The 12,038-nt window shown below is 41.6% G+C and overlaps 1 protein-coding gene across 5 annotated transcripts in view; it reads right to left on the bottom strand.

Moving 5' to 3' along the window:
- Nucleotides 1–1,560: 1,560 nt before the first annotated feature.
- Nucleotides 1,561–12,038, bottom strand: part of LOC135514639 (endothelin-converting enzyme 2-like) — an 83,654-nt gene continuing 73,176 nt past the window's right edge. For all 5 annotated transcript variants that reach the window (XM_064938089.1, XM_064938090.1, XM_064938092.1 and 2 more), the window contains 10 exons: nt 8,026–8,140; nt 7,534–7,644; nt 6,795–6,893; nt 6,436–6,513; nt 6,145–6,248; nt 5,739–5,849; nt 5,598–5,665; nt 5,248–5,438; nt 4,802–4,897; nt 1,561–4,451 (listed from right to left, as the gene is read on the bottom strand). In XM_064938089.1, the coding sequence (XP_064794161.1) occupies nt 4,275–4,451; nt 4,802–4,897; nt 5,248–5,438; nt 5,598–5,665; nt 5,739–5,849; nt 6,145–6,248; nt 6,436–6,513; nt 6,795–6,893; nt 7,534–7,644; nt 8,026–8,140 (1,150 nt within the window). In that variant the 3' untranslated portion in view covers nt 1,561–4,274. The remainder of the gene's footprint in view (nt 4,452–4,801; nt 4,898–5,247; nt 5,439–5,597; nt 5,666–5,738; nt 5,850–6,144; nt 6,249–6,435; nt 6,514–6,794; nt 6,894–7,533; nt 7,645–8,025; nt 8,141–12,038) is intronic.

The following is a 12,038-nucleotide window of genomic DNA, read 5'->3' as shown; positions in this document are numbered from 1 at the left end:
AGGACTGCAGATGTGGCCAGGGTAATACATTGCAATGTCTGTACTGTGAGATGCCTAAGACAGCACTACAGGGAGACAGGACAGCTGATCATCCTCGCAGTGGCAGACCATGTGTAACAACACCTGCACAGGATCGGTACATCCGAACATCACACCTGCGGGACAGGTACAGGATGGCAACAACTGCCCGAGTTACGCCAGGAACTCACAATCCCTCCATCAGTGCTCAGACTGTTCGCAATAGGCTGAGAGAGGCTGGACTGAGGGCTTGTAGGCCTGTTGTAAAGGCAGGTCCTCACCAGACATCACTAGTCGCTGGACCAGACAGGACTGGCAAAGTCTTACTTCAAAAAAGAAGTCAGAGTATGTGCAGGTGAGCAGCCTACATGTTCAGTAGAAATATCACAAATAGGGGAGCTAAATAACTCCCTTAAACGGATGTTTCTAAAAAAAACTTACAATTTTCTACCTTAACATCGAAACCGTTGCACGGAGTTGTAGGCACAAAAGATAACCCTTTATCAAGCAAGGAGACATGGGCAGGGCTCAATATCTTGCGTGACAAATTGAAGACACTCCTGGGACCGTGTGAACGGTCCCCTCTGCCTCTGGTAGTTGTTTCTTCTTACCCCGCCCAGTGTGGCATCTCGTTGCACGTGTCCGGGGCCACCTCCGGGCTTCTGTCGGCCCAGTCTGAGGCGCTGGTTTTAGAGTGTTGGTCAGACAGGGGTGGATAGAAGTAAGCGGACACCCTCCAACGTCTGTCATGGAGAGGAGGAGCAGGACCTCTCATCAGGGTTTCTCCAGAAGTAGCCTTTGTCTTGGGTTAAATTCTTGATTTTATGCTCCTTTATTTCTGTAGACTACTTGTCCTGGAGTGCTTGATTAGTTTATCAGTTCATTGAATATGCCATCATTAACATCTCCTTGCAGAGCTGTGCGATTCTCTTCAATTGTGTTATCCATTTCAATACAATCCTTTTTCAACTGGTCAACAATTAATGTCATTAAATCAATAGAACATTTGTTCAGGATGGCACACCAGTTCTTGCACAAGTCTTCCATGCCAGATACAGTTGGGACATACTTAAGACACAGAAGTGACTGCCTGCTGTATGTATGTATGTACCCTGTCCTGAGACAGGTTTTTTCAGACCGTGATCACTTGACAGCAGACTGGCTTAGTTGTTTCTCACTGAGAGATGAAGAGAGGCACTAGCAAGTCGCTAGGCAGGTGCTGACTGACAGGACAGTGTTCATTAGGCACCAAACAGAAGAAAATGGGCTGAAACAGTGAGGGTCTACCTGGACTTGTTCCAATAGCAACATTTTTTTTAATGTTTTACGTTGCATGCCCTAATGAACACAACCCTGGTGGTTTTTGTCTAGTCTCGCTGGCAGCCCTGTTTCTACTATCAAAGCTCAAAATGGACCTTAAAAGTTATTTTGACATCAGTTTTTAATTTCAACACTCATCTCCAAGAAATGCCGGCCGGTAGCTTTTAGGATAATGTTCCACATTGGAATAAAAAAGCCTAAGTAAGTAAATAAGTCAAATGATAGCTTTCTCTTCACCAGGCTTTAATACAATTCAGATAGTGTGAAAAGTATATGACTAGATGGCTGAAGAAATAAGAGAATTGTGGAGTGACAGAGACAGACAGCACATCAGACCAAATAGAGAACACTTAATGACATTAGCTGGCTAATTAAAGGCTTTTACACACTTTCAAGTTATAATTTTTGCTTGCACTTTAAATATAGACCTGTGTATTTCATGAAGTAAATATTTAAGGCTAACCCTGACCAACCCTCTATGTGAAAGCACTTCCCCCTGACATCTAACCCCTGGCCTTGTGTACCTCGTCATGGAGTTTGGAGGGCACAAGGCTCAATTCTAAATGTGTAGTGCATAATAGACATAGCTAACTCTCTCTGTGTTAGATATTTGATTCCACAAAATGTATGATACTGACCGTTATAATGAACTGGGAGGATGAATCATCAGCGTCCTTTATTTTTGTGAAATTGAATGGCAGATCTTTCCAGGGCAGTTCACCTAACAAGAGGGCTTCTGATTGAAGCCAATATCAACTGACTGTAATTGGTTAAACCTCATGGTCTTACATTAGACAGCACAACTCCATCTCCCTGTCGTGATACAATGGGATTGTCCTGTATGGGTTAGGATTTGGTGTATGGTGTGGTGGGGTGCAGTGCTAGTATGCTCATGAGTAATGACACATCTCCATGTCTTCTAGTGAAACAACTTTGCAAAGTGTAGACAGGAGCAAGTAGAGATAAAACATTAACATAGCTTGATTGAACAAGAGGCCAACAATATCCAGATTAACAAAGGTATCCTGTACCCACCCTCCCTCACGAAAAGACAGTCTTGCAGCACTTTGGAGTAGAGCATGTACAAACAAGGAGTTTAGGAACATATTTCTTCTTCAACATATCCAGTCATTTCAAATACATTTTTTGGAATGTGAGGTGAAATCACTGCAGCTGACTTGACATTGTTGATAGTCCAACGTAAGTGGGGATGAAGTATCAAAGCAATCTGCAAACATATGCACACGTGTACATATGCACACTATACACGGATGCACCCACGAACAGGCACACACACATACAAGCTCACACACACACACACACGCACACAACCGCAAGCATACACACATGCAGAAACTGTCCTTTTGCAATGAAGCTGACAGCTTAAACACAGTAAACATCAAACAAGCTCCGAAGGCTGTTCATACACAACTTCGGCCCCTTAGCGTACAGAGAAACAAAGAATCAACTGGAGACAAGGAACAAAAAATGATAATAATAATATCTTTGGCAAAAAGCAGTTTTAAAAATGAGAATGTCATTTTAACTTTGTCAACTTCAGAATATGCCAATAAAAAACAACAACAACTAAAACACACAGGTAAGCAAGTGGTGCGTGTCCCTACAACCGGAGTCACAGCCAGTCCAGCACTGTCTGTAGGTCCCAGATGGACCTCTGCTCATCTTGTGGTTGGATGCTTCAGTGTGAAGTTTCCCTTAAATACAGATCTATGATCAGCTTTCCCTCCCCTATTCCTATTCTTAACCATTGTTGGGGAAAATGCTAAATTGAACCAAGATCAGCATCTAGGGGCAACGCACCCTACTCCTGGTTGGAACAACATTGTTAAGTGGCTTTCCTATGTATCCTTTCTATGTACTCAAACTGCTCTCCACCAATCTTTAAGAAATGGGATAGCTTTAAGCAATATGGTGGCAAGGTCTATCAGTAGGCTTCAATATTGCTTTCACCTGTCCATTGATTTTGTGTATGATGATTTCGATTTTGTATATTTTGAATATTAAGATCCTCGCCCCTGCTATGAGGTCACAATGAAGCACATTCAAAAAGATGAATTGTGATGTCACAGAGGGAGCTGAGTGGTGTCTGTGAGGACTCACTGAAGCCAGTGCACTTCATGTGAAGCAACAGAGAAAGAGGGAGAGCTGAATCTATATGGCTCCATCAGCCACATTGTACTATGTGTATACTATATAAGGAATGCAGGCTGGAAGCAGTGGTGCTCTCTTGTGGAAGCCTTATGTGCCTCAAGGCAAGTAATATAGGGAATAGGGAGGACATTTGAGATAAAGCCATATACAATGTTCAATCACAGTGAAGTTTCTGCACTTCCTGTGAGGTCATAGAGGCAGCTGAACCCATCCTGTGATGTCACAGCCAAGTTTCTGTGCTTCCTGCGAGGTCACAAAGGCAGCTGAACCCATCCTGTGATGTTACAGTGGTTTCAGTCAGAGCCCTCAGTCAATAGAGGGCTCCGGTTTAAATTGTAAACAGGACACACAGCGAGTACAGAGACAACACAGTAGCACAGAGAAAGGGGAGGGGATAGACAGTCTATAGTGGCTCCTCCTTCCCGCCCCCTACCAAGTCCAGCAAATAATAAATAAAACGTGCCTTTGTGCCCCACCGGTGGAGGGGTTGACTGGGGCATGGAGAAAGAGGAAAAATACCATAACACTGGAATTACACACACATCAGCAGATTACAACATTTCTCTCCACGTGACGTGCCTCCCTCTCGCTCACCTGAGTCTGTCCTGCTCTACCTACAAACCACTAGTAATCCAGCATCATGTACAAAGAAAAGAAAACTAGAAGAAAAAACATCAGATGATTAGTTAGAGGTTCTCTTCCTCCTCCTCTTGATTCTCCAAGCAGCTTCTACAGACAGCACCCCCCACTGGTTCTCTAAGGCCCTACCACACCACGCAGCGGTGACCCGAGTTCATAGGGGAGCCAGTGGGGCATTGGAAGTGCTCAGCAAAGTCTGGCGAGTTGGAGAGGGTGCCGATGACGCGGTATTTTGGGGGGCTGTGGGGGTCCGTCATGAGTCCTTCGTGGGCGCTCTCCGGGGTTCGCACGGAACACCACACCTGAGAGAAGAGAGGATCTTCCGATAAATTAAACAGGCAGTAGCTAGATTATTCTCCTCTCTAGCTTCCCAACTGTTGCATATTATACTCATTCTGTTTCCAAAATAGTGTTTTATTCATTTGTACCCACATTTTCTCATCCACTTCTCCAACAGTAGTTTTAATATTCCACTCTTACTCATGATGTAGGAGTTCATCCTGAGAGCGTGACCTGACTTGAAAAACTTGGGCCCCTAGTTTTATAGCTTATGATATTGTCATGCAAACCCTGAGCCCTAATCATGAGTATTTGATACGTGAACTTTATCAGGATGTGTGTAACGCATATAGTTGACACTCCCATCACCTACCTGGGCAAATCCCACAAAGAATAGTTGGTCATTGGTCAGGTTGACCGCTGGCAGCCTCTTCTCCTCACCATTCTCCTGCACCCACGCCTGGTACGCCTGAACACAACAGGACATTTGTTTTTACAAACATTATCCACCACTCTGATGGCCCTGAGGTGAAGTATAGTAAGACTATTGTATAGTATAATAAGAGTCATGCTGTCCAGGATCCCACTACTGGGAAATAAAACCGTAATAACATGTTGTTACATAGTAGTAACTATGCAATTGCTTTATAAATACATAGCAATGGATTTGGCAGTAATGGATTGAGCTATAACTGCTCAACCCCATTACTGTTACAAAATAACTGAACTTTACTACAGTTAATAATTATTACAATAATAAATAAGTTAGTATGTGAGCAACTAAATGTAATGCATTATCAAGTAGGGAGACCTACTCACCTTATAGGCTGCCTTTAGGCCTCCGTTGTCAGCAATGTTCTCTCCCAGCGTCTGCTTGCCATTTATATGCTCCCCATTGATTGTAAACCCGTTGTACTGCTCCACCATGCATTCCGTGTGGTTCTTAAATGCTTCCACAGAGGAATTTTGCCACCATGGTCGAAGGTTCCCGTCTTTGTCGTATTCCCTGCCTGATTAAGGAAAAATCATCTTAAAAAATGCTTAATCTTTACAAACATGCACACCTAGTAATCATGTCTGTGCATGCATGCTAGTGTGTGTTGGTCAGTTGGTGTTTTGTGAGGATGCGTCCATGAGTTCTGTGGAATCTGTTAAATGTGGACACCAACCTTGGTCATCAAAGGCATGAGTGAGCTCGTGTCCCATCACCACTCCTATCCCCCCGAAGTTCAGTGCTCTGCAGAGAATTCACATGGGGTCAGAAAAGCAAGCGAGCACACATACGCGCACATACACACACACACACTCACTTGGGGTGATCTTGGGCATAAAAGGGTGCCTGAAGGATTCCAGCTGGGAAGACAATGCCATTCTTGGTGGGCATGTAGTAGGCGTTGACTGTGGGAGGGGTCATACTCCATCTAGAAGGATGGTTGCAGAGATGTGTATAAAAAAGCAAACCTGTGAAAGCTGGTGAGAGTAGGACGACTAATTGTCATTCTGAAATGGGCTTAATGGAATAGTATGTGTTTGATACCGTTCCATTCATTGTGCTCAAGCCAATACAATGAGCCTGTCCTCCGTGACACCAGACAACACTGGAGCAAAAAGCATCCAACTTAATGTAGTGTTTGACCAGCGAATAGAGCGCAATTTCAGATCAAATGACGATGGTGATGTTGATAATGATGATTAGTGTAGCTGATGAAGACTCACTGGTCTCTGTTGGGCGGCTTGCGGAGCTGATCGGCCATCACTCTGGCGGAGAAATTGTAGAAATTGAGTGCGTTCTGGAAGAAGTTTTCTTCCGAGACTTCATACTGTGGAGAGAGACAGACATACAGACAGAAAGACGGGCAATAAATAATTACTCACTGATTAGAAACATTAAAAGGTGTCCTTGTCATTTCACCTTCAACATGTTTGAAGAACTCACAGGGTTCAATGTATGGGGCTCAATGTATGGTGTTCAATCATGACACATCTCAACAAAAGGTACTAACTCACCCCGTCATAAACATCATCCAGTTCTTTGGATTCCAGGATGAAGTCAGGGAATCCAATCATGTCGTAGATGGCGTCTGCCTGAAGACCAAGAGAGCAAAAGGGATAAGAGAGGGCAAGATGGAGGAAGGGGACAAGAAACCTCCTGCTTTCAACATTTGGAGGTCTGGAAAAAGAGGGCTAACTACTGTATTGTAACCTGTAAACCCATATTACTCCCTCCCTGTCCTCTCTCTCTTACATGTGCGCAGGTGTGCACAGGTATGCATGTGCACGCGCGCGCACACACACATTCTTTCACAGACATAGATAGCCTCTGGCACCCAAACATAGCCTATCCAGTAGGTGACATCATCTCTGACCTTGTCTTTGGCTGCCTGACGCGTTTGTTTGTCCATCCACTTGAGGTGATCAAGAGCATCTTTGAAGGCAGTACGGATTTCATTGATCATCCCCTCTGCCTTATTGTGGGGTGAGAGACAGACATTAAATGTAAGAAGCAAGAAAGAGGGAAAGATGATATAGATCCTTCTTTGACAATTACACTTAGATATGGACTAAATACCCGGGGCAATCTGAACCCTCGCAAAATATAATAAAAACCAAGAACACTTGCACGTGAGAGTCTATTTCCAACCGGTATAAAGCTACCAGCCCTTCTTCTGTGCCTCCTCTCTCTCCCTTTCCACGTCTCTCTCTTCTACTTGCCCCTCTTTTCTCTACCCAATAACAATCTCTCCATTTAATTAGCATGTTTTTTCTCTCCTATATTGGTCTCTCCCGTCTGGAGGACAGAGAACTATTACTAAATTAGTATTTAATTAAATGTAAACATTTATAATAATTTACAGGAAATATATAAACATTATAATCTGTACAATTCATAAGCATTTATAACATTATACAAAGCATTCATAAACATTTAAGCATTTAAAATAGATTATTCATGAAAATTATAATAATGTCCTAGCAAATAAGATGATTTTTATGATTACCTTTTATTAGGCCTATACATGGTAACCACTAGGGGACAGTCATGGATTCTTCACCATGGTAAAACACTTGAATAGACTAATGCAGTTGTGCGCCTATTATACTCACAATCTCTTTGCTGTGTTTATCAAACGTAGCTTTGACAAAGAGTGCTCCCAGGGCAAAGCCGAGCGTGTCATCTGTGTTCCCAATGCAGGTCTGCCATCGTGGTGTGCAGGACTGAGCGAACACACACACACACACACACACACACACACACACACACACACACACACACACACACACACACACACACACACACACAATAAGTTTCTCACCAGCTGTTTACTGTGCTGAGGCAGCACACATTCCTTGCTGTGAGCCCAAACAGAGTCTCACATAAAAATCAACATGTCTAGTTACCCTGACACAGTTTAAGCATAGTCCTGGACTAAAAAGCATGCTCAACAGAAAATCTCCATTGAAATTCCTTTTTAGTCGAGGACTAGGCTTTATCTGTGTCTGGGAAACTGGCCCTAACAAGGTATTTCCTGACGCAGGGTTATCCCTAGGGCACTACTTTTAACCGAAGCCAAAAGTAGGACTCAGCCTAAAACACACCTTCTTGGTTCCATACAGGCTCTCTAGCAGCTTGTCCTGGGCGTTCTCAAAGCGCTGGTCCAGACTGGAAGCTCCTTTCTGCACCAGGTTCCAGATCATGTAGTTGTTGAGCAGGCTGAGGGCGGGGAGAGACAGAAGAGACAGGGAGAAACAGGGAGAGATGAGGAGAGACGGGAGGAAGAGGCAACATGAGGACAAGTTGGTGACAAGGATAAGAAAAGAAAAAACAACGACAGTCAATAGTTGGGGCAATCCAATGACTGTGTTTCCTCATGGGCAAAGCTGGTTGCATGGACGTTATTATGACGTATTTCATCATGTTATGGTTCAGGTCAGGTTATATAAAGAATTTTGGTAACACTTTCTACGAAGACCATATGCATAATGTAGGCCGTCATTGTAAATAATCATTTGTTCTTAACTTAGTTGCCTAGTTAAATATATATATATTTTAAATACACAGCAATATACAGTACCAGTCAAAAGTTGACAGACCTACTATTTTAATGGTGTAACTTTGCTATATTTTTATTTTTTACTATTTTCTACATTGTAGAATAATAGTGAAGACATCAACATTATGAAATAACACATTTGGAATCATGTAGTAACCAACAAAGTGAGAAACAAAGCAAAATGTATTTTAGTAGCCACTCTTTGCCTTGACAGCTTTGCACACTATTGGCATTCTCTCAACCAGCTTCATGAGTTAGTCACCTGGAATGCATTTCAATTAACAGCTGTGTTTGTTAAATGTGTGGAATATCTTTCGTCCTTAATGCATTTGAGCCAATCAGTTGTGTTGTGACAAGGTAGAGGTCGTATACAGAAGATATCCCTATTTGGTAAAAAGACCAAGTCCATATTATGGCAAGAACAGCTCAAGTAAGAAAAGAGAAATGACGGTCCATCATTACTTTAAGACATGAAGGTCAGTCAATATGGGAAAAATTTGAAGAACTTTGAAAGTTTCTTGTCCGTTGCGGTTGCTCTGGGATTGATTTGCACTTCTCAAACCAAAATACGTTAAACTCTAGGAAACAGAAGGAGTCTCCTTCCTGAGTGATATGACGGCTGCATGGTCCCGTGGTGTTTATACTTGCGTACTATCGTTTGTACAAATTAACGTGGTACCTTCAGGCGTTTGGAAATTGCTCCCCAGGATGAACCAGACTTGTGGAGGTCTACAACTTTTTTTTCTGAGGTCTTGGCTGATTTCTTTTGATTTTCCCATGATGTCAAGCAGAGGCACTGAGTTTGAAGGTAGGACTTGAAATACATCCACAGGTACTCTTCCAGTTGACTCAAATGATGTCAATTAGCCCATCAGAAGCATCTAAAGCCATGAAATCATTTTCTGGAATTTTCCAAGCTGTTTAACTTTTTATGGCTGCAGGGGCAGTATTGAGTAGCTTGGATGAAAAGGTGCCCATTGTAAACGGCCAGCTCCTCAGTCTCAGTTGCTAATATATGCATATTAGTATTAGTATTGGATAGAAAACACTCTAAAGTTTCCAAAACGGTCAAAATATTGTCTGTGAGTATAACAGAACTGATATTGCAGGCGAAACCCTGAGGAAAAACAAAATCTATTTTGAAAACTCCATGTTCCATAGCCTCCCTTTGCTGCATTTAAAGGGATATGAACCAGATTCCTTTTCCTATTGCTTCCTCAGTGTGTCAGTCTTCAGACAGTTGCAGGCTTTTATTTTGAAAAATGAGCCAGAGCGATAACATCGCGTCAAGTGGTCACATGGGTTTTGCTCGCACAACAGAATTTAGACAGCTATATTATCGATTATATATTTTTAAAAACAACCTGAGGATTGATTATAAAAAACGTTTGACATGTTTCTGTGGACATTATGGAAACTATTTGGTATTTTCGTCTGCGTTGTCGTGACCGCTCTTTCCTGTGGATTTCTGAACATAACGCGACAAACAAACGGAACATTTGTTGTGTAACTGGGAGTCTCGTCAGTGAAAACATCCGAAGATCAAAGGTAAACGATTAATTTGATTGCTTTTCTGATTTTCGTGACCTAGCTACTTAATGCTTAGTGTACATAATGTTTTGCTTTGCGATCGATAAACTTACAAACGCTTGGATTGCTTTCGCTGTAAAGCATAATTTCAAAATCTGACAAGACAGGGAGATTAACAAAAAGTGTGTTTTCCTATATTGCACTTGTGATTTCATGAACATAAATATTTGTAGTAATCTTTATTGAATGTAGCGCTATGCTATTCAGTGGTTGTTGATGACACTTATCCCGATAGGGGGATTGCAGCCATAACAAGATAATCAACCTACCAGGATGTTTACAAGATCATCCACATGTATCGATCACTTTTTTACTAATGCTGTAGAACTTCGTTCTGAAGCTATATCCGTACACATTGGATGCAGTGATCACAATATAGTGGCTATATCCAGGAAATACAAAGTTCCAACAGCTGGACCTAAAATAGTGCATAAGACATCATACAAAACATTTTGCTGTGACTCTTATGTGGATGATGTTAAAAATATTTGTTGGTCTGATGTGATTAATGAGGAGCATCCAGCCGCTGCACTTGATGAATTTATGAAATTGATTCTTCCAATTATTGATAAGCATGCACCTGTTAAGAAACTGACTGTTAGAACTGTTATGGCTCCATGGATTTATGATGAATTGAAAAACTGTATGGTTGAAAGAGATGGGGCAAAAGGAGTGGCAAATAAGTCTGACTGGCTTACTTACTACAAATTGAGAAATTATGTGACTAAACTCAACTAAAATAAACTTTATTATGAAGCCAAGATCAATGATATGAAGAATGATGGAAAAATGTTTTTGGGGGACTTTAAATGAATTTATGGGCAGAAAGACAAATTCAACTCAATCTTTCATCAAATCAGATGGCTTATTCATCACAAAACCATTTGATGTTGCCAATTATTTTTATAATTATTTAATTGGCAAAGTGGTCAAACTTAGGCAGGAAATATCCACAATGAACAGTGAGCAATTGTATTCATGCATAAAAATAAAAAATAAAAAAAGCTGAGGAAGTTTGAATTTTGTAAAGTTAGTGTGGGAGAGGTGGAAAAATGTTTGTTATCGATCAATAATGACAAACCTCCTGGCATTGACAACTTAGATGGAAAGCTACTGAGGATGGTAGCGGACTCTCCACTCCTATCGGCCATATTTTTTCTCTAAGCCCAGAGGACAGTCTTTGTCCTCAATACTGGAGGGAAGCCAAAATGGCCTTTACTGGTTCGAACAGCAGACTTATAAGCTTGCTGCCAGCTCCTAGCAAACTTTTGGAAGAAATTCTGTTTGACCAAATACAATGCTATTTCTCTGTAAACAAATTAACAACAGACTTTCAGCATGCTTATAGAGAAGGGCACTCAACAGACACAAATGACTGATGATTGGTTGAAAGACATTGATAATAAGAAGATTGGGGAGCTGAACTGTTAAGATTTCAGTGCATTCTTTGATATTATTGACAATTAACCTGTTGTTGAAAAAATTTGTGCTATGGCTTTTCAACCTCTGCCATATTGTGGAATCAGAGCTATCTATCGAATAGAACTCAAAGGGTTTTCTTTAATGGACGTTTCTATCAAACATGTAAAGCGTGGTGTACCACAGGGCAGCTCTCTAGGCCCTCTACTCTTTTCTATTTTTACCAATGACCTGCCACTGGCATTAAAGCATGTGCGTCCATGTATGCTGATGAGTCAACCATATACAACATCAGCAACCACAGCTAAGTCAGTCACTGGAACCCTTAACCTTTTGTTAGTTAGGGGGCAGTATTTTCATTTTTGGATAAAAAACGTTCCCGTTTTAAACAAGATATTTTGTCACGAATATATGCTCAACTATGCATATAATTGACAGCTTTGGATAGAAAACACTCTGACGTTTCCAAAACTGCAAAGATATTGTCTGTGAGTGCAACAGAACTGATGTTACAGGCGAAACCCAGATAAAAATCCAATCAGGAAGTGC

Source organism: Oncorhynchus masou, chromosome 26 (assembly GCF_036934945.1).
Source record: "Oncorhynchus masou masou isolate Uvic2021 chromosome 26, UVic_Omas_1.1, whole genome shotgun sequence".
NCBI classification, from domain to species: Eukaryota; Metazoa; Chordata; class Actinopteri; order Salmoniformes; family Salmonidae; genus Oncorhynchus; species Oncorhynchus masou.
The sequence above is the reverse complement of the archived record's forward strand: the minus strand, read 5'-3'. Positions and strand labels throughout refer to the sequence as shown.